General features: G+C 33.2%; 7 protein-coding genes and 2 non-coding genes across 10 annotated transcripts; 6 read left to right on the forward strand and 3 right to left on the reverse strand.

Annotated features, from left to right (window-relative positions):
- The first annotated feature begins 775 nt into the window (after nt 1-775).
- On the forward strand, nt 776-3,548 carry LOC115709713 (non-specific phospholipase C6). The gene is made up of 3 exons (XM_030637886.2): nt 776-2,199; nt 2,451-2,627; nt 2,945-3,548. Exons 1-3 carry the CDS (start codon nt 1,092-1,094, stop codon nt 3,241-3,243), a joined length of 1,584 nt encoding a protein of 527 aa, XP_030493746.1. The 5' UTR covers nt 776-1,091; the 3' UTR covers nt 3,244-3,548.
- A 53-nt stretch (nt 3,549-3,601) lies between these two features.
- Nucleotides 3,602-5,460, reverse strand: LOC115709714 (mediator of RNA polymerase II transcription subunit 30). The gene is made up of 3 exons (XM_030637887.2): nt 4,724-5,460; nt 4,117-4,218; nt 3,602-3,997 (listed from the first exon to the last, which is right to left on the reverse strand). Exons 1-3 carry the CDS (start codon nt 5,150-5,152, stop codon nt 3,899-3,901), a joined length of 630 nt encoding a protein of 209 aa, XP_030493747.2. The 5' UTR covers nt 5,153-5,460; the 3' UTR covers nt 3,602-3,898.
- Nucleotides 5,461-7,103: 1,643 nt separating this feature from the next.
- Nucleotides 7,104-7,185, reverse strand: TRNAS-UGA (transfer RNA serine (anticodon UGA)). Its single transcript has one exon. It is a non-coding gene; the product is annotated as a tRNA-Ser (tRNA).
- A 50-nt stretch (nt 7,186-7,235) lies between these two features.
- Nucleotides 7,236-8,610, forward strand: LOC115709414 (thylakoid lumenal 17.9 kDa protein, chloroplastic). The gene is made up of 4 exons (XM_030637513.2): nt 7,236-7,556; nt 7,663-7,777; nt 7,851-7,920; nt 8,123-8,610. The coding sequence occupies exons 1-4, from the start codon at nt 7,273-7,275 to the stop codon at nt 8,344-8,346; spliced, it is 693 nt and encodes a 230-aa protein (XP_030493373.2). The 5' UTR covers nt 7,236-7,272; the 3' UTR covers nt 8,347-8,610.
- Nucleotides 8,611-8,936: 326 nt separating this feature from the next.
- LOC115709413 (protein NUCLEAR FUSION DEFECTIVE 4) lies at nt 8,937-11,464 on the reverse strand. The gene is given in 3 exon segments (XM_030637512.2): nt 8,937-9,704; nt 9,805-10,721; nt 10,821-11,464. Coding segments are annotated over 3 exon segments (1,746 nt in total). The 5' UTR covers nt 11,157-11,464; the 3' UTR covers nt 8,937-9,211.
- A 1,710-nt stretch (nt 11,465-13,174) lies between these two features.
- TRNAS-UGA (transfer RNA serine (anticodon UGA)) lies at nt 13,175-13,256 on the forward strand. Its single transcript has one exon. It is a non-coding gene; the product is annotated as a tRNA-Ser (tRNA).
- Nucleotides 13,257-13,950: 694 nt separating this feature from the next.
- Nucleotides 13,951-15,190, forward strand: LOC115710379 (uncharacterized). The gene is made up of 2 exons (XM_030638747.2): nt 13,951-14,909; nt 15,062-15,190. Exon 1 carries the CDS (start codon nt 14,073-14,075, stop codon nt 14,628-14,630), a length of 558 nt encoding a protein of 185 aa, XP_030494607.2. The 5' UTR covers nt 13,951-14,072; the 3' UTR covers nt 14,631-14,909; nt 15,062-15,190.
- A 44-nt stretch (nt 15,191-15,234) lies between these two features.
- On the forward strand, nt 15,235-17,415 carry LOC115708680 (protein NUCLEAR FUSION DEFECTIVE 4). Its single transcript, XM_030636664.2, has 3 exons — nt 15,235-15,377; nt 15,737-16,676; nt 16,780-17,415. The coding sequence occupies exons 2-3, from the start codon at nt 15,739-15,741 to the stop codon at nt 17,279-17,281; spliced, it is 1,440 nt and encodes a 479-aa protein (XP_030492524.2). The 5' UTR covers nt 15,235-15,377; nt 15,737-15,738; the 3' UTR covers nt 17,282-17,415.
- A 709-nt stretch (nt 17,416-18,124) lies between these two features.
- Nucleotides 18,125-22,182, forward strand: LOC115711688 (uncharacterized). 2 transcript variants are annotated; one of them, XM_030640068.2, is made up of 2 exons: nt 18,125-18,328; nt 19,206-22,182. In XM_030640068.2, the coding sequence occupies exon 2, from the start codon at nt 19,306-19,308 to the stop codon at nt 21,565-21,567; it is 2,262 nt and encodes a 753-aa protein (XP_030495928.2). In that variant the 5' UTR covers nt 18,125-18,328; nt 19,206-19,305; the 3' UTR covers nt 21,568-22,182. The 2 variants fall into 2 exon arrangements, with proteins under 2 accessions (XP_030495928.2, XP_030495929.2); XM_030640069.2 differs by having other exon boundaries at nt 18,126-18,328; nt 19,298-22,182.
- Nucleotides 22,183-27,004: the final 4,822 nt, after the last annotated feature.

The following is a 27,004-nucleotide window of genomic DNA, read 5'->3' on the forward strand; positions in this document are numbered from 1 at the left end:
GTTTTTATTAATTATTATTTATTTAATATTAGATTTAAGATTTTATTTTATTTTATTTCAACTTCTTCTATTTGTAAATTTGAAGATAAGTGTAGAATTTGAAAGTATTTAGTTAAATTACATGAAAATTAATTGACAATGAGTATTGAGTAGTCATAAATCTTATTTATGATATCTTATTTCTATATATTAATAATATAAAACTAATTCTAATAAAAATTCGAAACTATATATTTATCATCTTACCATTAAAGAACTCTTGAATTCATTTTACAATATAAATCACTCACTTTAATTCTATAGAGAGACTTTATTGTCTTAAGGCATCGAACTATAGAAATTTAATTATAAGAATTCATTCAATTGTGAAAATCTAATTTCTATTGTTTTAGGAAAATTTACTCGACCACATATATAAAGTTAATCACCTTCTTTTTTTTTTCTTTTGAAACCAAGTTATCGCCTTCTTCAAATAGTCATATTAACCCATAAATTTTAGCTATAATATTAAAATTATACTTACATGAAGAAATGAATAAATAATAATAATAAGTAGCAAATCGTGTTAACGTGGTTCCATCTTTCATGGCTGTCATTGTACCACACCATCATCATCATCACTCATGTAAAGAAAAAAAAAAAAAAAAAAACCAAACTCAATTTTTTCAAACACATACAATTTATTCCACTTCTGAGTTTCTGACCATACCATATTATTACCTTATAATAAATTTATTATGTTTTATTTCTCAAAACTATTTGACCAAGTTGAATTAAAGCTGTTCTTGAAACTAAAGTCATGGTATCGTGTGACACATATCATTTTCACCTTTAAAAAAAAAAGATTGATTTTTTTTTTCTTTTCTTTTACTTTTAAAAAAGTGAAGCATATTTACTAGAGTGTGTACAGTACAAAACCAGAAGCTTCATCTCACTATACTATGGTTACATATCTAAAGAGCAGAGAATATTGATTCTCTTCATCAAAATAGCTTTAGTATTATTACTTATAGCTAAAACAGCCAAAACTAGAGTTACCCATTTGGGAAAAACACGATCTTTTTTCTTTTTTCTTTCTCCATAGACAAGCAATGGGAGGTTCCATAACCAGGCCTCGAAACCCATCATTTTCCTTCATTTTCTTGCTGTTTCTCACTCTTTCATGGACTTTCCAGACGACCCTTTTAGTTATTGGAGCCCCACAATCCAAACAACCCATCAAAACCGTTGTAGTTTTGGTTATGGAGAATAGGTCTTTCGATCACATGCTTGGGTGGATGAAGAAAGCCATTAACCCAGTTATCAATGGAGTTAATGGAGATGAATGCAACCCTGTTTCTACCAAGAACCCGAAACCCGAAACGATTTGTTTCACTGATGATGCTGAGTTTGTGGATCCGGATCCGGGTCACTCTTTTGAAGCTGTGGAGCAACAGGTATTTGGGTCTAGCTCATTTCCTTCAATGTCTGGTTTTGTAGAACAAGCTCTTTCAATGTCTCCAAATCTTTCTGAAACTGTCATGAAAGGGTTTAGACCCGGATCCGTACCCGTTTATGCCTCTTTGGTTAGTGAATTTGCAGTGTTTGATAGATGGTTTTCTTCAATTCCTGGTCCAACACAACCCAATAGGCTTTTTGTGTACTCTGCTACTTCTCATGGCTCAACGAGTCATGTTAAGAAGCAATTAGCACAAGGGTATCCACAAAAGACCATATTTGATTCAGTTCATGACAATGGTTTGGACTTTGGGATTTACTTTCAGAACATTCCCACTACTCTTTTCTATAGGAATATGAGAAAATTGAAGTACATATTTAAGTTTCATCAGTTTGATTTGAAGTTCAAGAAGGATGCTAGGAATGGTAAGCTCCCAAGTTTAACTGTGATTGAACCAAGGTACTTTGATCTAAAGGGAATTCCTGCTAATGATGATCACCCTTCTCATGATGTTGCTAATGGTCAAAAGTTAGTAAAAGAAGTCTATGAGGCACTTAGAGCAAGTCCACAGTGGAATCAGACCCTTTTGGTGATTACTTATGATGAACATGGTGGATTCTTTGATCATGTCAAAACACCTTATGTTAATGTTCCTAACCCAGATGGGAACACAGGCCCAGCTCCTTATTTCTTCAAATTTGATAGGCTTGGTGTTCGTGTCCCAACAATTATGGTCTCTCCTTGGATCAAGAAAGGGATTGGTAAGCTTAATGTTTAATCTTTCTTCTACTTTATAAGTTTTAATGCCCTCTCTCTCTATTTAATGCTTCAAATGCTTTGGGAGTACAAAGTGTACAAAGTAACTTTCTTCTCATTAAAATCATAATTGTAATGGGTGCATTGATTAAGAGGATGTTATATCATGTAACGGCTGAAATCAACTGACCATAATTAGTTAAAGTTTTCTCTTTCAGAATTTCTCATTTTCTTATTATCTATTTTGGTGTTTCAGTGGTAAGTGGCCCTAAAGGACCAACACCAAACTCTGAGTTCGAGCATTCTTCAATCCCTGCTACCATCAAGAAAATATTCAACCTCTCCTCAAACTTTTTGACTCACAGAGATGCATGGGCTGGAACTTTTGAACATGTTTTTGGAGAACTAACATCTCCTAGGACTGACTGCCCTGGTATATAATTCACTCTCTTAACTCTACTACCTATATTTTTCTTTAGTTATTTGCAGTAGTTCACTTTGTCCCACTTAAATCTTTATGTAAATTTTTGGGTGGCAAAATTACGTAGTCATTTTGTTGCACTTAAAACCGACAAAAATCCTTATGTAGTCATTTTGTTACAACATTACTCTCTTAGTTGTTATCGGGGATTAGTGTTGCATCAAATGTGTAATTTACATTACAAGAAAATAAACAACATAGTAATTTTTGCAACTACAAAATGAACAATGGAATATAAAACTTTATTTGGTTGATTTTACTTGTTGCAGTGACCTTGCCAGAAGTGACACCTTTGAGAACCACAGAAGCTAAAGAAAACAGTGGACTATCTGAGTTTCAGAGTGAGGTAGTACAGTTGGCTGCTGTTCTTAATGGAGATCATTTCTTGAGTAGTTTCCCAGATGAAATGGGGAAGAAGATGAGTGTCAAAGAAGCTCATGAGTATGTTAAAGGGGCTGTTTCAAGGTTCATAAGAGCTAGTAAAGAGGCCATCAAGTTAGGGGCAGATGAGTCAGCAATTGTAGATATGAGATCATCTCTCACAACCAGATCCTCCATTCACAACTAGCTGGACTTGTTGGATTTCCTACTTAGATCTTCTAAGTTCATAATTTACATGTATACTGATCGTGTTCCTCATTAGATTAGGTATTTGTGTATTGTTATTGAATTGGTACTGGTTTTGTAATAATAGTGAAAAAAGCAAAGTAAGCAACTGCTTAGCTTAAAAAAATGAAAAAAGAAAAAAGCAAAGTAAGCAGTTGATTTGAGCCTTTATACTGTTTGTATTGTGTTTGAAATAACTTGTTTTGCTTTGTGTTATTCAACTTATGAGTCAACAAAAACAGCTTTGTAGAGAAGCTTTTGTCAAAATCAACTGTAAAAGAATTGTGAGTTTGAAATTCTCAAACTTGTTTTAAACATAGTTTGACCCAAAGCACATAAGAAGTGCATATATATCTCTCTCTTTTCCTCCATATAAACTATAAATACTTGAAACTCACTCAAAATTTCCAAGATTCCAACAAATCATAATAAATATACTTGTACATAGCATTTTCACATTCATACAACACTGAAACATAATCAACTCCTCTCCCCTAGCTTTGGTTGAAAAATCTGCTCATCATTGCTGAAGCCAAAGTTTTTAAGGGAACCTCATGAGATTGCTTACAATATGAGCTCAAGCTATACTCTTGAAACCTCATCTATCCATCTTGAGCTCAGACTGAACATGGGCTTTGCCATGTAGAAATGTCAGTAATAAGGTTTCTTAACTGATCAATGAGATTTTTGAGATAAGTATTCTTGTTGGCAAGCTCCTAAATTGTGAAACAAAATTAGTCAAAGTTATTGGGCATTCAAAAAGAGAAGAAAAAATAGAGCTGGTTAAGCAAATATTATCATCAAGAAAACAGACTAAAATTCTTTGAAGCATTACCTTTTTCAGATTAGATGATCTCTCTTCTAATTTTTCAATCTCTAATTGCTCTGCTTGGGACAGTGAACCAGTCGCAGTCGATCCCGATTCGTTTGGCCGTCCCTGAAATTCAAGACAAAGACCACAAATTAAATGCTTGCATAAACATTGTACTTGGCAATTGTATATAAGCGTGTACAAACTTTTAAAGCTATACACTTTTAAAGGGCATGTACTGGAGTTCAAGTGGAGAGAGACACAAAGATCAGAAATTGATTCTGCTGAATTTTCTCCAACTTGTTCAGGCATTCTGGTCACTGGATCAGAAAAACTTCCATGTATTCATTTAAAACAATTAGAATCGGCTCCATTAAAATCAACACCATTAACATACAAACAACCTACATGTCATGTTATCCAGTTCATACACCCACTCAATGTGTCTTAACAAATTCCAGTTCATATATTTACTCAATCTTTCATGGGCATTAGTACTTTTCCAAAAACAAAGCAGTTCAGAAATTTTGCATATCTAGAAAAGTGCCCCCAATTTGACAATCAGCCATATCAATATTAAAATGAATTAAAGAACAGAAAAGAAAGAAGAAGAAAAAGGTTGTGAATTTACTGTCTGAGAAGTGGGAATTGAAGTAAGAATGGCACGAAGCGAAGAGACAGCATTTTTGTAACGAAACTGAGCCTCACCAAGAGCACCTCCGGCAGCGCCAGCAGCAGCACCGCCACCACCAAGCTCCCCATGATGATGAGCTCCAGTGGTATCAGAAGCAGAGGCATCTCCATTAACGACGGCAAGGACACCGTTTGAAAGGGAAGAGGAAGGAGCATTGACAGAGGAGGGAGGAGAAGAAGCAGAAGCAGAAGAAGCAGAAGTAGTGGACCACAAGGCAGGATTGCAGAGCTCGTCGTTCATGGAGGAGAGGATCTGGAAAGCGGCCTCTATGGTGTCTTCTAGATGCTTCTGACCCTCCACGGCTAGCTCCTGTGTGGTTTTAGGGATTGCAACTGTGATTGCATTCATGGCCGCACTGTCTTCCATATCTTTGGTTTCAAATCAAAAGCCTTCAAATTTGTGAACCAGATCACGTTAAGAAAATTGGTGAGATGAGAATAATCGAACAACCTGTGAACCCCAGAAAACCCAGAAATGATAATCTACACGGTACACCGGAGGCGGAGCGACTGAGTCTGAAAGTGTGAAGGGGATACCACTCCGTGTTTGAATTCGATTTAGGGGTAAAGGTATAGGGGTTTATAACTCACTTTGATCTAGATTTAACATATTTTTACAACATAAATATGGGGATGGGCCTTCAAATATTGTTATTCCATATAATTACTAATCCAATTAAATGTTTTAATTACTCATCCAAATTAAATAAAAAAATTAGATATTAAATGTATTAGATCAAATCTAATTCAATTAGATATTAAAAAATAACATCCAATCTGATGCAATCACAATTAGATATCTAATGTTTGGCGGTTGATTGTAATTGAATCTGTCATTAGATTAGATCGATTTATGCACGCCTCTATTTAATTGTAACTTGCTCAATTAAAAATATATATAAAAAAATTATCTTTTGTTGGTCGATCTCAACTTATTCATTCTATTTTATTAGACATTTAGAATTTTTAGATGAGTATCTTCATTATGTTTCAGAAAGTGACTTTTGCTATCGATAAACTTTGTCGTGATTTCCTTTAGGGCAGCAATGAAAATCGTAGCAAATTGTATTTTAGTTCTTACGAACATGTTTGTTTACCTAAGAACTATGATGGTCTTAGCTTCCGTGAGGAGAAGAAGTGGAACATAACTTTAACTTTGATGTCTAAATATATTTGAGCCATCTCGACTAAGCAAGATTGCTTATGGGGTCGGTAGATCAACGCACTTTATTTGAAGGATGATAAATTTTGAACTATAACTACATGATGTAAGCTCGTAATTTAAGAAATTTGTCAAACTTAGACTTTGTATCGACAAAGAGGCGTTGATTGAGGCCGATTAGGAAAATACAAGGTTAAAAAGTTCTATTATTCTCTAATTTGTAAAGATAAGGTGAATTATTACAAAATTGTTTGCCATAGATTTAATGTTCCAAAATATAGGTTTATTTTCTGGGCAACATTAAATAAGTACTTATTAACTCGTGATCTTATTGACAGATTTATCACTGATTTATCACTATAGACTCTTCTTTCTGCCCTGTTTGTGAAGCAGTTTCAGAAACTCATAATCATCTATTTTTTGACTGCATTTTCTCTAGAACAATCTTATAGATTGTTGTCAAGTGGTTCGGTTTGACAACATGGCCAAACCATTTAGCTGATTGGGTTAATAATTGGATCAACTCCTTGAAAGGCATTGCTGCCAAGATTGTCTCGGTTGCTTTGGGAACAATAGTGTATTTTGTTTGGTGCAATCAGAATAAGTGTATTTTTGAGGCCTCTTGTAATTCTATCCCATTAGTTACTTAACAGGTTAAGATGAACATAAAAGCTAGAGTCCAACTTATTAATGCTGCTAGACTAGACATAAATGATAGTTTACCAAAATCAAAATAATTTACCAGAATCACTAAAACAAAATAAAACAATACGTTTATAAAACTAAATAAAGAAGAGTGTAAGAAAATTAGATGAAAACAAAACTAATTCACACCTATAACCTATAAGATAATAAAAGAGTATTTAGATTTGGTCAGCTACAAAAAATTTGAAAAAATACTCAAAATCAAATCTAAAACAAACTAAAGATCTAAATAATAAAACGCAAAAATCAAAACAAATTGTATATTTTTTTCTTTAGCTTAATTGAGAAATTTAACTATTTATAATGCTATTTTTTAAAATGCAACAATCTCAACAACTCAAATGTTTATGTTTCAAATTTTCATTTCTTTTGTGTAGAACAAAAAAAAACGACATTTGGCTTTCAAAAAGGAAAAATTGTCGTTTGATTAAAATTCAAATTAAATCGAAAACGTCGACAGCAGGGTTCGAACCTGCGCGGGCGAAGCCCAACAGATTTCAAGTCTGTCTCCTTAACCACTCGGACATATCGACTTGATGTGGATTACTTCTCTCATTTAATATATAATCAACAAATAGAGAAAAACTATAAAAACAAAGACAACAACAGAATTAACGGACATGAATTTTATGGGTCATCTTCATCTTCACCTTCAACCTCCACAAACTTCACTCTCCACAAACTCAATCCCAGTCCCTAATGTCTTCAGGCCAAGACCCCTTCTTCAATCTGGATTCGACCCCAAACCCATTCTTCTCCCCAGTTTTCTCTCTTTGGCCCTCACTGTAACCTTAAGCTCCCCATTCTCTGCTTTGGCAATCCCTTCTCTTAATTCTCCCTCTTTTCCTTCTCCTACTACCCCATTTTCTCAATCCAAGACTTTGAAGGTTGGAATCGAAAATGGGTATGTCCTCAATTAGCTTATACATGTTTTTTTTGGTATAAAATTAGAAATCTATTGATTTATATTCCCCTTTCCCCTTTTTATGGGTTTTTTTTTTAATTGGCAGAAAAATCAGACCTTGCCCATCTATAAATCCTGGCTGTATATCTTCAAATCCGAAATCATCATCATTTGCATTCCCATGGAGGATTCCAGAGAATTTTTCAGACAATGCCATTCAGGTTTGTAATAGATATGCCTTAATGCCATTTATCTTTACCTGATCTTTAAACTATATTATTTTGTTAAAAGCAGAAATTGCAAGATTCAATCTTGGAAACTCAGGGAAACGCAAAAATTCTAGCTGTGGAAGATACCCCTGATGGTAAGTAGAAATAACTCAATTAAAGTCACTTTAGCCCTAAACTTTGTGTGAAGATCATATTAATGAAGTGTATGCAATTTTGGTATTAGTGATGCATAGCCTAGTGTACTGTACTATCTTTGATTTGGGAAAATATCACCTTAAAGATAACACATAAATGTGAACAATTCTTCAAAGTTACTGACCATTTAGAAAACTTCAGGCCAATATCTGTTAGCCGAGGTCGATGGCGGTTTCAATGCTCGAGATGTGATGGAGTTTTTGGTGAAAGGAGATGTAGTTGCTTACAGAGCTATGGCAAAGAAAGTTACTTATGTCTATCCATTCACCACAGCTTTAGGGGATTCAAAGGGACAAGAAGAGCGTATGAAGAAAATCATAGACCAATTGGGTTGGTATGCTCCAAGTTTTGATGCCATGGAATAACATTCTGATTACTTATGTATGCAAAAACACACTGTTATAGGCTACCTATGAAGCCAAAAAAAAAAGATGTTATTTTTTGCCAGTCTGGTGGAAATAATGTAATTTGTTTCACTCCATTTGTAAAAGCATTTATTAGTCTGTACGTAGTTTGTTCATCAATACTGTTGCCACTTCTGATGTTGTAATTACTTCTTTGGCTAGATATTTTGCTCTCTTGCTAGGCTACTTTTACTGCTATTAATTGCAGACTTTCCTTCCTCTTTATTAAGGCTTATCATTATATAAATATCTATACATTTTATTTATATATAAAGTCCCTTGATATAAATTGGAATGACAATTTTTTTTTCATTTTTAATAAGGGGTAAGGTTAACAAAATCACAATAGAATAGTTAAAAAGAATTGCTAAAAAGATACTAGTGCCAAACACAATTTGATTATGAGATGTTATACTATTATATTAGATACAATTTAGTATCAAGTCTCACATATGATCCCACCTCATAGTGGTGTTGAGAATTACTGGTGTCTTAACAATGCTATCATGAAACATTGAGGATGTGAGGAAAAGAAAAATAGAGAACCCAAATTTCTAAGTGATTTTAGTGATAATTTTATTTAGCTTTTTAATTAATGATGATATAGCATCGAGACAGTGTGTTATAAGCAAATAGAAAAACCCAAATTTTGAAGTGAAAAACAAAGTGAGGTTTAGTGTATATGCTGCTAAAAGAGCACATACAAGAGTGTTAAATCATAAGAAAGAAAACCCCACAAAAAATAATAAGAATGAAAAGGATTGTTCACATGCATATGCTGGTGTGTAGTAGAACATCACCATTTTCTAAAGCTTCTATTGGAAACTCAAATGAGAGAGTTTGAGCTTCCATACAATTGGGTGTAGACTCTTCTTGTTCTGTAAACAACAACCAAACTCAGCATTGCTGCAACAATGCATAGTCCAGATAATATACCACAAGTGAGGGAATAGCAAATAGTGCCCAAACAAGTGAGTGATTTGTCTTGTCCAAGAGTTGATATGGGATTTTGGAGCAGGAGAGAAGCTTGTTTCTCTGCATAATAGTCATATAAGCCACTAGCAAGGGCCTCTGAGAATATTAGTGAACCAGCAGGGTTTGAAAGTGTTAGGAAGTTATACAAGGCTCCAAAACTCTTCAATCCAAATAGCTCAGAAACTGCAGCAGGCAAAATTGCCCAGTGGGAGCCATAACCAAGTCCTATCAAAACAGTCACAACATAGATTTGCCCTGGCCATCCCATAGCATAATAGAAAAACCCAAATGCCATAATGACTTAGAGTATAGCCATAGCCAGTGGTCTTGGATAGGCAAAATCTCTGGTTAAAAAAAAAGTAACAAAAACATGTGAATTTAGCAGCAGAAAAAAGATATCAATAGTTCTCAAGAGTCTAAAGATGATGTCAAATTCAGTTTCACCTTGTTATAATCTCAGATAAGTAGCCACCGCCAACACGGCCAAGAAAGTTCCAAATGCTAATCATGGAAACAAAGATACTTGAATTAGTGTAACCAAGTGATTGAGAAATCTGACCAATGTTGTCAATAATTGATATACCAGATCCAGAGGCTAGAATGAGGGAGGCAAAAATAAGCAAAAAGTCAGCCTTAACCAAAGCCTGTGTCAAGGTAAAATTCTCTCCTCTTCGCGGTCTTTTACCACGCTTGACTCTCACAGCTCCATCAGCTGCTGCTTGTAACAATTTAGCCTGCAGATGAGCCAATCTTTTGCGCCTTTCAAAAGCTGGAAGCGCATCAAGTTCTGAGGTCCTTTCTTCCTCAGCCTCACTAAGAATGAGCTCGCTTGTATCTTGTCTCGGTAACAATGGATTAGCTAGGAGTTTCTCCTCTGATGAAGGCTGTGGTGTTGAGAAGAATACTAATACTACTGGGATTATAATTGGAAGTACTATAAGAATGATTAAACCTATGGCAAGTAAAGTGATTATTGATTGGTTCAAATTAAGAGTATCCTCAAGTATTAAGACTCCAAGCAAATAAGCAGCCAAAACAAGACAAATGCTATAAGTAAACAAGAAGCTGGAGTCATCAGATTCCCTAACTTGTTTATGACCTTCAACAGGTCTAACAACAAACATGAAAGCAATAACAACCATTGTTGGACCAACTGCAACCATAAAAATCAACGAAGCCTTATCTGGGAAATTGAATATGGCATAAACCTGAATCAAAGTTGCACCAGTCAGTCCACAAAATCCTTTTAGTATCCCAACAACAGGGCCTCGATTTTTCGGAAAGTTCTGCACACAACAAACCAGATTTGCAGTGTTGAAGAAGGTCTCTCCGTTTCCTCCCACAAAAATACAAATGCACAGCTGCAGATAATAAAACTTGATCAGTACTTTTACCATGTAAAGATTGAAGCTTTATAATCAGATAAGATTAGCATAATAATATTAAAAGTCTAATCTTACCACCCACAAAGGCACACCAGACCATCTCCGATGAACAATATACCAAAGCAAGCCATACCCAACAAAATTCTGAAGAGCCCCAATGAGCAAAAGCCCCCAAATAGGCAAAACCTCACTCAAACTCCCAGCCACAAACCCAACACTGCCACCCAAGGTCTTAACCACACCCAATAAGGAGAGCTGCCTTTGATTATAACCCATGATGCTCTTAATCATAGGTGATATGCTTCCAAACAAGTAGCCAATCCCAGTAAAGGATTGAATCCATATCGCACAAACGAATACTAGCCATCTGCTTTTGAAGAAAGCTTTGAATCTCTCATGCAAATGAACCATTTTTTCTTCTTTTCCAAAAAGGAAAGATCTTTGGAGGTGAAGTAGTTGTATAATGAGTATTAGGGAGAAGAGAAGTCTGTATGTAATTATGTATATGTGTGGCTCACATAATTATGACTAAATAAACGGTCATCTTCAATGGGTACGAGATCAAACTAATTTAACTAATCAATCAAGTAAGTAATAAATTTTGTATAATTTTCCTTTCCCATTCAAAACCTTTGAAATAAACTTTTGAAAAGTAATAAGATTGTTTGATAAGCTTTCAACTGATTGAAAAGTTCGGTTTTGGTTTTTTAAGTTTTGAAGGTTCTCTTTTTGTCACCCGAAATAAAATAATAATAAAATAAAGAAAAATTTATATTTCTGCTCACTGAACTTTTTGTAGATAGTATTATTATTTTGCAACTTAAAATGTGAATCAATATGCTAATAAAATATTTTATAATTAATTAGGGCTTACTTATATTATTTATTAAATTAAAATGTACATGATATGGAAATGCACTATTAACAATATATTATTTTTTTGTTGTACTTGACATTTAAAGTGAACATTAGCATTTTTTTTTACAATATCAAGTTGTGTCCTTTATTTATAATATACGATTTATTAATAATAATCCTCAAAATATAATTTTTTTAATAGGGTAAATTGCGGCATAAATATTTAATGTTTCAGATTTTATACGCTTATAGACATTATCTTTATTTTTGGAGACAAAAATACCTAATATTACAATTCTCTTACACTGTTACTACCACTTATGTTAACTCATAAATATAGACACGTAGAGGGTTCAGATGCATTATATTTATTTTTTTTTTATTTTAAAACTTAATATTTTTAATATCAGAAACTAAATACTACTTGTTTAAAAAAAATCAGTTCTCATAACAATTTTCACATGATATTAGCACTTCAATTCGATAATCATGTTCCGTATACTGCACTAGTTCACTCAGCTATGGTAATTTGGTGTTGCATCTCTCTTATTTTTTTTTTTTTTTGAAACAAGTAGTATTTAGTTTTTGATATTAAGAATATTAAATTTTAAAATAAAATAAATAAATATAATGCATTTGGACCCTCCACGTGTCCATATTTATGAGTTTACGGAAGTGGTAGTAACCGTGTAAGATAATTGTAACATTGGGTATTTTTACCTCCAAAAATAAAAATAAGGTATTTAAGTGTATAGAATTTAAAATATTAAGTATTTATGTCGCAATTTATCTTTTACAATAATATAGTCCTTTCATTATATTCTATTTAATTTTATTGTGAAAAAAGTAGTGCTGTGAATTAAATAGGTACAAGAATAACGAAGGGATAGAATTACGATACTTTTTATATATATTTTTTTTAAAATATTTTATTCTATTGTTCATTAACATAAAAATAGTAAAGAAGTATTTAATTTCAATCTATTTAACAACTAATTTTTATCACAAAAGAATCACCTTAATATAAAAATTTTTGAGAGAAATTATTTACAAACCTTATATCTTAAAAGGTACATAATTAAACAACAAAAATACTAATTATCCTAAAATAAAATAGTAATAACACATAAGATTTTCATTGCAATAAAATTCTTTAAGATTTTCTTTTTAAAATTATACAAGAATACTTTTAGTTTTTATTTATTTATTTTTTGATGGATACAAGAATACTAATGTTGGCGTTATAATAATCAAATTGAAAGGTGTGGATGATAATTGATAAGTACATGTGAGTATCAAAAAAGTAGGTTCTTATTATAAATCTCCTCCTTTAATTTATTCTCTATTTCAGTTTTTATCATATCAAAGCACAAATTGTTTTCATATAAGTCTTACTAAAAAAACCTATAAAAGATAAAATGTATTGTGATATGTCACATCATTTCAGTGGTGTACACTCTTCTCTCTCATATTTGATTTAATTCAAAATCGTTCTATTTTATAAAATAAAAAATAAAAAATGCATATTTGGTTTAGATTAAGTATAATAATATTATCAACCCTATCAAAATGTCGATATGTCCGAGTGGTTAAGGAGACAGACTTGAAATCTGTTGGGCTTCGCCCGCGCAGGTTCGAACCCTGCTGTCGACGTTTTCCTCTGACCAATTATAGTTTTTTCCTTTTTTAAAAAATAATAATAAATGATTAATGATATTTGTCATACAAAAAGTTCAGTCATGTAGAACAAGGAAAAAAGGTTGAGCACAATTTTAGAGTGAAAAGATAGAATAGCAAATGCCATGAGAGTAAAATAATTATTTTGATATTAAAAATTTAATTTGTAAAAATATATTAAAAACTAAATTTTACAAGAACAAACTTAAATATATTTTGTTTTTATAAAAAAAAATGTAAATTTATTTAAGTAAACATAATATTTTTTAAGATTAATTTATAACTTTTTTTTAAAATTTTTTTATATTTTTATTGAATTTTTAATTATTTTTTTTATTTGTTAAGGTATGAGTTTATAAATATAAATAAGTTTGATTTTTTTTTTAAAAAAATCTTAGTTTAGTTAAATTATTTATTAGATTCTCAATACTTTTGATTTGATTTTTTAAGATACGTGTTGATAAATAAAATAAAGTTTGAAAATATTTTCTTTTTTTTGAGTAAAATTAATATTTTTTTAATTAATTTAATATTTTTATCTAATTTTTATTGAATGAATAGAATATTATAATTGCTTTATAAAAGATATAATATTATAATTTTCAAAATTAATTTTTTTTAATAAAAATAGGCAAAATTTTGTATTGGTCAAAGTCGAAAGGGGTAAAAATATTAATTTTTAACTGTAAAAGAAACGGAACCAATCAGAAAAAACATAATCATGTGAAACTGAATTTGACATCATCTTTAGACTCAAGAACTTTGATATATTTTTTCTGCTGCTAAATTCACATGTTTTTGTTACTTATTTTTACCAGAGATTTTGCCTATCCAAGACCATTGGCTAAAGCTGTACTCCAAGTCATTATGGCATTTGGGTTTTTCTACTATGCTATGGGATGGCCAGGGCAAATCTATGTTGTGACTGTTTTGATAGGACTTGGGTATGGTTCCCACTGGGCAATGTTGCTTGCTGCAGTTTCTGAGCTATTTGGATTGAAGAGTTTTGGGGCCTTGTATAACTTCCTAACACTTTCAAACCCTGCTGGTTCACTAATATTCTTAGAGGCCCGTGCTAGTGGCTTATATGACTATTATGCAGAGAAACAAGCTTCTTTCATGCTCAAAAATCCCATATCAGTAACTACAAAAACTCTTGGAGAAGACAAATCACTCTCACTTGTTTGGGCACCATTTGCTATTCCTTCACTTGTGGTTGTGGCATATGTACCTAATTGTAAAGAAGCTCAAATTCTCTCATTTGAGTTTCAAATTGAAGCTTTACAAGCATATGCATGTACTCCCAGAGCTGAACACAAATCTCCAAACACATCACTGAACCATGTGTAATATTAATGCATTAAAATGGTGTTACTATCACTGAACCATTTTTCCCATGGTTCATAATTAATGGAACAACGGCCATTGGTAAAAGCGGTTAAGACTTGTGACAGCTGGGAAAACCCGTTCTTCTTCTTCCTAAATACATAAATATATATATATATATATATTATATATACTTTAGAAAAAAAAAATTATATATTTGGTTTATGCTTATCATCTTACAAGTTTTTATTTTCATTCTATCAAACACTGAAACACGTTTAAATTTAATACAACATTTCCAAGGTCTGTATGTTTATATGTCGACAAATAATCAAACAAAAATCTAAATTTTATTATATTATACCAAATCAAATCAATATATTTATCAAAAATCAAAACATTACAGTTAAAATTTTCCACTAGTTTTGATCTCAAATGCTTCATTTTCATGACAGATTGAAGGGTTTTCTGGACAACAGATGGCTTGTTTTCGTTTGTTCAATGTGGATTCAGTCCTGTGGCGGAGCTGGGTACTTGTTTGGGAGCATCTCACCTGTGATAAAGAGCAAAATGGGTTACAACCAAAAGCAAGTAGCTATATTGGCTGTGGCTAAGGATTTGGGTGCTTGTCTAGGGTTTGTGGCTGGGAGCTTGAGTGAGATTTTTCCCACTTGGGTGCTTTTGCTTCTTGGTGCTCTCCAGAATTTTGTTGGGTATGGCTTGCTTTGGCTTATTGTCACTCAGAGATTGCCCAATTTGCCTTTGTGGGTGGTAAGTATTATTCAGTAAAGATCTTCTTTTTCTTTGCCCTTATTCAATTAAACACAAAAAGATTATAATTTGATTGTTATGTGCATAAGAAGTCCCCAATTACTTTGCTTTGTTCTCCAACTGTTTGAACTGTTGCCAAAACCAAGATTTTTTATGAAGGAAAGATTATCGAGTGAAAAACATAAGATAAACTCTCAAACTGGTTTTACTACAATTAAAATGTTATGTGCATAAGAACCCCCATTTACTTTGCTTAGTTTGTATTAATAATGATGAATGAGATGACTGGCTTAGACCTAGATAACTGAAACTGGTTTAGTATAAGACTATTTGATCATATTTGTCTCCTCTTTGTGAAGCTATGCACATGTATATATATGTGGGAACAAATGGAGAGACCTTCTTCAACACAGCAGTTTTGCTTTCATGTGTTCGGAACTTTCCCAAAAACCGGGGTCCTGTTGTTGGGATACTAAAAGGATTTGCTGGGTTAAGTGGTGCAATTTTGACTCAGGTGTATTATATGATTAAGGTACCAGATAAAGCAGCATTGATTTTTATGGTTGCAGTTGGTCCAACAGTAGTTGTCATTGCTTTGATGTACATTGTAAGACCTATTGAAGGTCATAAACAAGTTAGAGAATCTGATGGTTCTAGCTTCTTATTCACCTATTGCATTTGTCTTGTTTTGGCAGCTTATTTGCTTGGAGTCCTGATACTAGAGGATTTTATGAGCTTGAATGAAACTTTGCTCACTTTGCTTGTCATAGGCTTGATTGTTCTCATATTAACGCCAATTATAATCCCGGTAGTATTAGTTTTCTTCTCAAAACCAAAACATTCAGAAGTGGAGGAGAGCCTCCTATCTGAGTCGGAGAAACAAGAAGCTGGAACATCCGAGCAAGAAATAAATGAGGCTATTCTTAGTGAGGTTGAAGATGAGAAGCCTCCTGAAGTAGACGTGCTCCCGGCTTCAGAAAGGCGCAAAAGAATGAATGAACTTCAGGATAAACTTATTCAAGCAGCTGCTGATGGAGCTGTGAGAGTCAAGAGCGGCAGGAAAGGGCCACATAGAGGAGAGAACTTCACATTGGCACAAGCATTGATGAAGGCAGACTTTTTGCTCATAGTCACCTCCATGATACTGGCTGCCGGCTCTGGTTTGACAATTTTCAACAACCTTGGTCAGATCACTCAATCACTTGGCTACAATGATTCAAGCATTTATGTTGCCATGATCAGCATTTGGAACTTTCTTGGCCGTGTTGGCGGTGGCTACTTATCCGAGATTATAACAAGGTGAAACTAAATTTGACATTATTATAACTCAAAAACTAAATTTGATATGATATCTTTTCTCTGCATCTAAAGTCACATGTTTTTTTTTTTCTTTTTCTTATAGAGATTTTGCATATCCAAGGCCACTGGCCATGTCAATAGCTCAGGTCATCATGTCATTCGGGTTTTTCTACTATGCAATGGGATGGCCAGGGAAAATCTATGTTGTCTCATTGTTGGTAGGACTATGCTATGGTTCCCATTGGGCCATTTTGCCTGCTTCAGTATCTGAGCTATTTGGATTGAAGAGTTTTGGTGCCTTGTATAATTTTATCACACTGGCAAATCCTGCTGGCTCACTAATATTCTCAGAACTCATTGCTGGTACAATATATGACTACTATGCTAAGAATCAAGCCGGTCTGCAACACTACCAGCATTCGATATCAATGCTTGCAGAACCTCTTCATCAAAACCAATCACTCACTTGTTTGGGCTCTATTTGCTATTCCCTCACCTGTGGGATTCTGTCTGGTGTATGCATTATTGCATCAGTTCTAAGTTTGATTGTTGTTTACAGAACAAGAAGAGTCTATTCTCAACTCTATGGAAAATCACTCAGTTGAGTTTCAAAAGATCCTGAAAATGGAGATTACAGTTACAATTTGAACATGTATATGTAATGTATATCAAACACTTAGCAGCATAGTTTATCCAATGAAGAAGATCATAAACCAGAAAAGTGCATGTGTTTTTGTTCATTCTATATTAAATTACATTTCATTTCAATTGTAAAACACATATATGGCAAGGTGGTAGGTGGTGATATTGGATCTCTTTTGAACTGGATTTTTACTGTCAAAAATGAAAATAATTATTTGAATTTCTGCTAATATGGAATGGAATATGTTAATCCATTTGGAAAGTTAAAATTACCAAACTCATAAGAAAATACATATTGTATGTACAGTGAATTTAGCCACATTCAATATCTGATATGATATTCACACAAGAAAATTGATAAAAATTTGAGAAAAATAACATTGTTGAAATTTAGCAGCTTTACAATGGATTATAAAAACATATATCATATGTTATGTATTGTATTAACTATAAATCAATATGTACAAAACCAGAGAGCACAGAAGCAAAGAATGATTTCACACAATTCAGTATGTCTAAAATTAAAAAATATATATTTAGTGATAAAAAAAGTTGAAAATGCAATAGATGACAATATACACATGTCAATACAATAACTCTACTATTAGTCTTAAAAAAAAAATCTACTCTAATTTTTTGAGTATTATTTTTTAAAAATTTGGCAAGTTTGGGAATTATTTGCATTTAACCTGAGTTAATAAGTGACCACAGTAAGAATTTTAACCATAGATGAAAAGAAAATGTGTGAAAAAAAAGAGGGTTAAGGAAACTTTATTATTTTTTCTTAATAAATATTTTTAATAATTAAAATAAATATTTTCCAGCCAATTTTTCCTTTTTTCTTTATTTGTTTGGGGCTCTGGAATATATTCAATTTCACACACAAACACACACAAAAAAACTGAGTTTTTTTTTTCTTTGTATTTTCATTTTGATCGTAATGACAGGAGAAACGGGTTCAGAATTGTGATTGAAATTCATCAGAGCCATCTCTAAGAATCAAATTCTGGGTAACCTTTCATTCTTACTTAGTTGCATGTTTATTTTGTTTGTTTATTTATTTTTCATTGTCTTATGAATGGAACATATATATTTTCTGGCATTGTTTTCGGTTAGATTGTTAAACTGTTGGTATGAACTTATTAGGTTTTAGTGAATGCTACTGAAATTTTTGTCTGGTTGAATGCGTTACATGAGCTGTTTTTTTGAGTTTTAATTGAAAATTTAATGAGCAAATGATAATGGGTTGATATGATTTTACTTTTTTTTTATCTTCCTGTTCGTCATCTTGATTATGGAACTTAGGTTTTGGATTGTGTTGGAAGTGTATATTATCAACAAAGATTTGAACTTTATGAAGCTTTTATTGTGTTTGGTTATTGAGAATTCATTGAGCAAAAAAAAGTGAACTTTAAGTTTCATGAATCCATTGAATGTTTAATCATTTACAAGCATAATCAGTGGTGTGTTTATTTAATTTATTATCTCATCAATGGAGATATGCCTATACTGATTTCAGACGTTTTGTATTGTCATGATATTTCTGTTTGGGAATGAGAGAGATTTTTGGCTGGCATTGTATTGTAACCAAAACATTTTCAATGGCAGTGTATGTCAACTTACTGTGGTTATTTCAAAAATTCGGTACTCAAGCTTCTTCAACTGTCATTGTAACATCAAATCTTTTGGCGGGTATTCGCTGTAGATTATTCGATTGGTTTCTGATTGGTTGTTACAAGGAACATTGATTAATATGCTATATCTTTGAATGCTTCCTATGATTAATTGTGAGTTGTGTTATGCGAAAGATTCGAATCTTTTTGTTTGTCTCTAGTATATAAGTAGTTTCCTTATCCTCTTTTCCTTTTTATACTTTGACCTATGTAGGCTTGCACAAGTAGAAATTCATTAATGATATGGAGATAACGGAGATTAGCGAATATGGTAATGGTGCTCATTAGTTTTTGATTGCGTGGCAGTTGCGAAAATGGAATGTAATCGAGAGGCTGCCCTCAAGGCTAAAGAGTTGGCAGAGAAGAAATTTGAGGAACAAGATTTTTCTGGGGCAAAACGATTTGCTATAAAGGCTCAAAGCTTGAATCCAGAGCTTGATGGGATTTCTCAAATGATATCAACTCTTGATGTCTACATCTCTGCTGAGAAGAAAACAAATGAGGATGTGGATTGCTACAGGGTCCTTGGTGTGGATTCATTGGCTGATGTTACCACAATCAGGAATCGTTTCAAGAAATTGGCGCTTGTCATTCACCCTAGTAAAAACAAATCTGTAGGAGCAGATGGGGCTTTTAAAATTCTGTATGAAGCCTGGAGGTTGTTGTCTGATAAGGATCGCCGAATTCTTTATGACCAGAAGAGGAATTTAAGGTGTAAGTCTGAAAATGGCTTGGACCAGAGAACATCAGTATCTAATGGAAAAAATGGTTTCCATAATCAATCTCATGGAAATGGTTCGCTCCAACAGGGTTTTAAAGGTGCTACTTATTCTGGGTCTTCTCCAGCTTCCGCTGGTCCAGTGAAACCCTCATTTTGGACTCTATGCAATGCTTGCAGGACGTACTTTGAGTACCATAGAGTTCATCTCAATCACAAGGTTTCATGTTCCAACTGCCGTCAACCCTTTTTTGCTATCGAGATACCTGCCCCACCAATCAATTTCAATGATGTATCTAGTGAGTTTACCATTAAGAATTCTGTTTCAGCTCAAGTTGCAGGTGGTTTTCGTTCAAAAACTGAGAAATCGAAGAGGAAGTATGAAGGTACCTTGTTAGATAGTAAGGAAGTATTGAATAATGCAAGTGGTAGATTGAATACAACGCCCTCTGTTGTTGGTTTGAATACTGGGTCTTCTGGTGTTGGTTTGAATACTGTGTCTTCTGGTGTTGGTCTAGACATCGAATCCAAAGAAGATAGGCTTCATAAAAAAAGACGAAAGAGTGAGCAAAAGATGGAAAATTCTGTGGGAGTTGGAAATGGGAATGTACCTGGCAACTGTAAAACTAACCGCTTTAGGGAATTTTCACTGCTTGAAATGCGGAATATGCTTCAGGAGAAGGCTAAGACAGTGATTAGAGAGAAGCTTAATGAATGGAGAATGGCTGCTGCGTTGAAAGTCCAAAATCAATCGAAGGAAGTCAGGGAGAATGAGAAAGGAAAGAAAGAAGCTAACAAACCTGTTGTAAAAGCTCATATGAGTAAATGTGATAATAAGCATGTAGATCGCAAGAAGGAAGAGCACGCTGCAAGGACCTGCCTTGTGAATTCTAATGTGAGCTCTAAAACAAATAGTCCTCCTCCAGTAACAATGAGTGTTCCAGATCCTGATTTTTATGATTTTGACAAGAATCGAACGGAAAGGTCATTTGGCGATAACCAGGTTTGGGCTGCATATGATGAAGATGATGGGATGCCTCGTTATTATGCAATGGTTCATCGTCTAATATCAACTGAACCCTTCAAAATGAAGATCAGTTGGCTTGCCTCCAAAGGCAACGGTGAACTGGCCCCATTAAATTGGATTGCTTCTGGTTTTCCTAAAACTAGTGGGGATTTCCGAATAGGAAAGCATGAAGTTTATAGCTCTCTTAATTCCTTCTCACACCAAGTTAAGTGGACTAAAGGCACAAGAGGAGGCATTTTGATTTATCCTGCCAAGGGAGATGTTTGGGCTCTGTATAAGAACTGGTCCCCTGATTGGAATGCTCTTACTCCAGATGAAGTCATACACAAGTATGACATGATGGAAGTACTTGAAGATTACAACGAAGAGCGGGGTGTGACTGTTGTGCCACTTGTTAAAGTAGCTGGTTTCAAGACAGTGTTTCGCCGTCATCAGGACCCAAGTAAAATCAGGACAATTCCCAGAGAACAGATGTTTCGGTTTTCTCACCAGGTTCCTTCTTACTTGCTTACAGGTAATGAAGGTCAGAATGCTCCTAAAGACTGTTGGGAACTTGACCCTGCATCTACACCTTTGGAGCTTCTTCAAGTAATCTCTGACGAAAACAATGGAGGAATACCGGTGGAAAATTTTGAATACCCCAAAGTACAGGAACTAATAGAGAATGGGAAAACAAATACTGAAAAGGGTCTGGCACTAGATTCTGAAAAAGAAGTTGTAGCAGATGTTTCAAAGGGGGAGGAGAAGGAAACCATAGAAAACAAATTGAAAGTATACAAACGTAAATGTAGACAGCAAAAGGGAAAGAAAATACATGAGAATACTCTCTGATTTCCAATCTAGTAGAGGCTTGATCATACTGGAAGGGATTTTTACTTGTTCAACTATTCATACAAAGCTCACAAAGTATTCTAACAAGGTATAACAGTTTTCTGTTTTTAGTTTATTTGTTCTTCTTTGGTGTATTGACAGTGGGATCTAGTAGAGTTTGCAGACAGTTTCAGAAGGAACTTTTGCTTAATTTCTCAGACACCCTTCTAAAGAAATAATTCCTTGCAGCTGGCCTAATTTGAGGACCTTGGAGCTAGCTTCATGGCTTATTTTTTGTGCACCTCATAATCTTTTTCATTGTTTTTTTTTTTTTTTTCAATTTGAAGTAAACTACATATGTTAGACCTTGTTAGTTTCATGCTTTTCTATAGACTACATCCCTGTGATCAATCTTATTCATTTTTTTTGGGAATATTTAGTTCTGAATAGTGAATCTTGTACAGACCACAGTATTTTTTTGGAGAAGTAAGCTCTGTAGATTGAGCCTATTTTTCCATAAAAAGTTTAAGTTAAATGCCTTCCTTCTTCATTCTGGTTCATGTTTGTGTTTTATATAATTGGATTGGATATACAGGTATTTGTATTAGTTTTAGTCAATATATTTTTATTCAATAATTACAGTTGGTTTGAAAAACCAACTATATAATCAGTATCTGATTATTTAATGATGGATTTTCTTCTGTAACAAAGAGAACATTCAGGCAAATGAGACTGCCCAACAATAGTCTCATTCTTCAAAAATAAATTAATAAATTATGGGTTTTTCTAGTGGAATTGAACTCAATGTCAATACGCAAAATTATGGCTAATCCTAAGATAAAAAGACGTGTCTTTCCATCAATAAATATTTTTTAAATTCAACTTATGCCATATTGTCGGGGAAAAAAAAGATATCTTTAATTTCTAACAACAAAAGTGGGAATGATTCATAGAAACATTTGAATAAATACTCTCACTTACCTCTCTTGAATTATTATTGTTTCGAAAATATAAAAAACATTCTCCAAAACTAATAAGAAATGTGCGTGATTCTGTTAAATTTTTATGTCAAAATATTTATTATAGTTATACTATCAAATTTGTAATTTTTTTAAAAACTCTTAATAGTTTAAAGCATTAAGTTCTTAATATTTCAGTTTACTATGTCTGTTCAAAAAAAAAAAAAAAATTAGACCTATTTTTAGTACTATAAATTATTTAGAATTTTTCAAAAATTTATAAAATTGATATTGTAAGTATAACGAATACTATTTTCGGACATATTTGAGGCATCAGAATTAGAATTGGAGCAAGTTTATTTTTGAGCACTCGGGGCCCTGGGCCCCAAGCACCCAGTGCCTAAGTTGACAATATATCAATTTAGGCACCTTCCAAGTATCATATCAGAGATCTGACTTTTGCATCTTCTATCAAAAACAAGGATGTAGGTCCTTCTAAAGAAGAAACACCACTTCTTAGGTGCAAAAAAAGGGCTCAGTGCCCAGGTTGACACTTGGGATTGGCCCTGCGCCCAAGTTGATATTTTGTCAACATGGGCCATTTTCAATGGAGTTTTTGAAGAAAACTTCTAAGAATTTTCTTGTTTTCAGTAAATATTAAGATTGAACTATTTTCAGGGACCAAATAAAATTTTTCACAGGGCCAAAATTGGGACCCAAAGTCCAGTTTGACACTTGAGGCTGGGCCTAGCGCCCAGGTTGACATAATGTCAACATGGACTGTTTCCGATCAAGTTTACCAAAAAGTATTCCGAGCATTTTTCCATCATCAGAAATAATGAAGATCTAAGCAAACTTGGGAAGAAAACAACAAACTCGAGCCCCTGGAAACGGAGCCCAGCGCCTAAGTTGACATTGTGCTGGGCCCAGCACGCAGGTTGACAATCAACCTAGAACGTGCCTTCAATTGCTCAAATGACAAAACTAATGCGACCATCGAATTTGGAATGGTCAAAAATGGGGTTAAGGACCTCGTCCTCAAGTTCGGAAGCCTTAGAAGTATAAAAAACGAGATCCCGAGAGCTCAGGAGTAAGTATCAAGCGCCCAGGTTGACAAATGGTTTGGTGCGCTGGGTTCTGCTTATCCGATTCTGATGTCGTTTCGATCGTCCGTCTAGTTTTTCACAATAATAAATATTCATGAAGTTAGAGAAGTCAAATTCACAACTTTACATTTCTCATTTCCAGCTTACTTGGAAATGAAGAGTTTCGAGTCTCTCATTCCGCAAAACAGCAACATCTCCGAGAATTGGTGACCAACTTTGCCAGAACACAGAAACTAACTGAGTGATATCAAAATATCACTTAGGCATCTTAAAGTGCATCCCTTGGATGTTTCTACACTTACCCAACGTCCAGGTTGACGTCATATGTCAACCTGGGGACTGGGATGTCAACCTGGGGACTGGGATGTCAACCTGGGCATTGGATGTCAACCTCAGCACTAGGTCATGAACTGCCTTTAGTAAAAATATTCATAACTCACTCAGTTTTGATTTGATTGATGCGATTCAACTTTCATTTCAAAGCCAATTTAATTCTCTATCAAGTCATGTCCCACACTTCAATTGTAATTCTGAATCTATCATCATCAAAATTCATTCCCAACGGAGTTACTAAATAAGCTCTAGGTTACTACAGCGGAACCCTCCGGGCTCCGAAAAATGTCCATCACCACCAAGAGTTGATTCTTACCGTTAGATCATCATCAACGATAAAAAATATCTTATTTGTATTTTTCTCCTATTTTTGTGGGTCTCCTTCACCTATAAAAGGAGAGCTCTATAAACTCATTTTTTAAATTTAAAAAACTATCCACAAGGTCAAAATTTCTCTCTCTAGAAATTAAAGCTTCTGATACTTAATCTTTTTTTGTAATTACCATCTCGTGAGAAATAAAAATTTAAAATAGACGTAGCTCCATTACTGTCGCGATACAGGGAGTAAACTACTATAAATTTGTTGTGTCTCTCTTATAATTACTTAACTACTTATTTATTCTCGCCAATCTTGCGAGAGGGTGTGGCTTAGAAGTCTAGTCCAAATTTCTAAGTCAACATATGTTATTCAGTTTATTTCACTTTGTACATTAAGTTAAAGTTTTGATCTCTATAAAGTGAAGTAGGACCAATTGAAAATTGACATGAATAGATCACCATGCATGTTATTTTCATACCACATTACCATGATTGATCTATGTCATTTAATTATGTAGATATATGTGACCATTGATGGGTTTAGTTGTGTTTGATACAACAAAAATCGCTTTGATCCTATGTTGATATAGTTAATGGATGAGATTGCACATGCCTATGGTTATGATGACAATACTATGAGCTGAATAAGGTTAACACATTTATATGTATACATATGTGATCCAATGGAAGATTGTTAAAATATATTTATTTGGGGCCACAATTGTATATATGTATAAATGTGTGTTGGGTCATCATATAAATGAGTCAAATTTATGTGGTCTATTTTAGAATAAAGTTTATGACTTAAGCACTTGTTATGATTTTAATATGTGGATACCATAAAGATAATTTTTTATTTGATGATGGGCTAAATTAGAAATAGTAAATAAAAATTAGTTGTTGTTTTGCCAGTTATTAATAACAGGTAATGGTCCCCAATATTCATCGTATCTTTTCACTTTTGTATCTCCATCACTAAAAGACTAAGGTTCCAAAGAAAGTTTTGATGTAAAATTAGAAGATTATACTATTCTAAAGTCGATTCTATGAATTCGCTTCCGCTAATTTTTAATTTTATTATTTGATTCTTATGAATTAATTAGGGTTAAATACAAATTAAAGTTTTCCAACAATCTTAACCAAACTATTTTATGTTACATTTGTGGAAACCCTTTATTGCTCTTGAGGTGTCTATTTCATCCCCAGATAAAGCAACAACTACTTCTCCTTTTGCTCATTCATCACTGAATCCTTTGAGACTAGAAGAGGTCACTATAGCTTATTTTCATGCTGAGTCTTCTAGAGTTGGTTTGAGTAGTGTATTAAAAAAAGTTAGGTCTAAGAAAAGAAGAATATTGAATAAGTCGAGAAAGACACATTCAATAATGGGAACTCATCAAAATGGTAGTAGTGTAGCTTATTCTGTGAAAACTATTGGATCAGAAAAGGTTAGTGTGAGCATTGCTGCTGCACCAGAGAAGAAGAAAGAAACCGAAAACTAGAAAAAACCGATATTATACTTTCGCAGGCGATTAAAGAAAGAAAAAAACATACTTTAGGCCACATTGGATCAAGGGATTCATTGTTTGTGAAAGGGCATTTTCCCTTCTTCATTTCTTTGTAGCTGATCAAATTTTAGTACCTTGAACTTGTAGCAGTATAAATTTTTTATGCACCTCATATATAATGCCTTTTAATTTGTTTTGTTTTGAACATTGTTTAACTTGAAAGTATATAGTCTATTACAATAGTCATATGCATTTATATATTATATGAAAAAAAAAAACTAGCAAATGTTTTGAGAATTTTGGCTAGAAAAATGATGCCTTCAAGTTCAAGTAAGATGAGTTTTTTTTTTTTTATTATTTTTTTGAGCTTTTTTCCATTTACTATTATATAGTATGATACCATATTCCTTTAAGCATTGGTCTTAGACTAATGAAACACCTTAAAGGTCTCATCATATTGTCTTGGAAAAGTTTGCAGATTCTTCTAGTAGAAAAGATAAATTTAAAGAAGTCTCCCCTCTCCCAAAAAAAATTAAGACTTTTTTTTATTTAATTATTATTTGACAAACAAACTCTATAAGTCAAAGTTGGTCCAATGCAAAGAATCATATACTCCATAATTGACATATTGCCTGGAAATATTAGGCTTTAATTTTTAACCATAAAAAATGGAAATGATTTATTAGTCTGGCTAACTTATAACCTCCTTTTAGGTTCACTAACATTTGAATATTACTAGAAAAAGAAATGGGGGGTGTTGAAGTACTGTTATGGCATGATTTTGTTAGTTAACATTTTTGTAGTGAAATATGTGGAAAACCACATGTGGTGCCACATTTGTATAAGTGTGAGTTTCTTAATAGATAATACAATTAGATTTTATTTATTATAATTTAATTAATAAAACAATTAAAGTCTATATGGACAAATTAGTTATGGGAAATTGTTGGTATTATTAATTATTATGGCAATTAACTTAGAAATCCGAAACAAAAAAAAAAATGTAAAACATTTCAAAAGTATTATGCTGCTATATTAATATTAATATTACCCAAAATTTCCAGCATTCATAGACAATGGAAATGATTTTTTCTTTGATGAAATTTCCCTTTATAAAATTCTGGTAATATACTTATAAAATTCAATAATTTTTCTTTCTTTCTTTCTTTTCTAATATAAAAATTTCCCTTTGATGAAATCATTGAAATGATTTAATGAATATACGGATGCTTCT

This window comes from Cannabis sativa, chromosome 3, assembly GCF_029168945.1.
Source record: "Cannabis sativa cultivar Pink pepper isolate KNU-18-1 chromosome 3, ASM2916894v1, whole genome shotgun sequence".
In the NCBI taxonomy this organism is placed as follows: Eukaryota; Viridiplantae; Streptophyta; class Magnoliopsida; order Rosales; family Cannabaceae; genus Cannabis; species Cannabis sativa.

Excerpts from the sequence above, each read along its gene's own strand:
- LOC115709713 (XM_030637886.2), top strand. The coding sequence starts at position 1,092 with ATGGGAGGTTCCATAACCAGGCCTCGAAACCCATCATTTTCCTTCATT. Across the intron at positions 2,200-2,450 it reads TTGGATCAAGAAAGGGATTG|TGGTAAGTGGCCCTAAAGGA; the intron begins GTAAGCTTAATG and ends TTGGTGTTTCAG. Across the intron at positions 2,628-2,944 it reads TCCTAGGACTGACTGCCCTG|TGACCTTGCCAGAAGTGACA; the intron begins GTATATAATTCA and ends TACTTGTTGCAG.
- LOC115709714 (XM_030637887.2), bottom strand. The coding sequence starts at position 5,152 with ATGGAAGACAGTGCGGCCATGAATGCAATCACAGTTGCAATCCCTAAA. Across the intron at positions 4,219-4,723 it reads CAATTCCCACTTCTCAGACA|GGACGGCCAAACGAATCGGG; the intron begins GTAAATTCACAA and ends CTTGAATTTCAG. Across the intron at positions 3,998-4,116 it reads GATCATCTAATCTGAAAAAG|GAGCTTGCCAACAAGAATAC; the intron begins GTAATGCTTCAA and ends TTCACAATTTAG.
- LOC115709414 (XM_030637513.2), top strand. The coding sequence starts at position 7,273 with ATGAATTTTATGGGTCATCTTCATCTTCACCTTCAACCTCCACAAACT. Across the intron at positions 7,557-7,662 it reads AAGGTTGGAATCGAAAATGG|AAAAATCAGACCTTGCCCAT; the intron begins GTATGTCCTCAA and ends TTTAATTGGCAG. Across the intron at positions 7,778-7,850 it reads TTTCAGACAATGCCATTCAG|AAATTGCAAGATTCAATCTT; the intron begins GTTTGTAATAGA and ends TGTTAAAAGCAG.
- LOC115710379 (XM_030638747.2), top strand. The coding sequence starts at position 14,073 with ATGTTTTTGTTACTTATTTTTACCAGAGATTTTGCCTATCCAAGACCA.
- LOC115708680 (XM_030636664.2), top strand. The coding sequence starts at position 15,739 with ATGCACATGTATATATATGTGGGAACAAATGGAGAGACCTTCTTCAAC. Across the intron at positions 16,677-16,779 it reads TTATCCGAGATTATAACAAG|AGATTTTGCATATCCAAGGC; the intron begins GTGAAACTAAAT and ends TTTTTCTTATAG.
- LOC115711688 (XM_030640068.2), top strand. The coding sequence starts at position 19,306 with ATGGAATGTAATCGAGAGGCTGCCCTCAAGGCTAAAGAGTTGGCAGAG.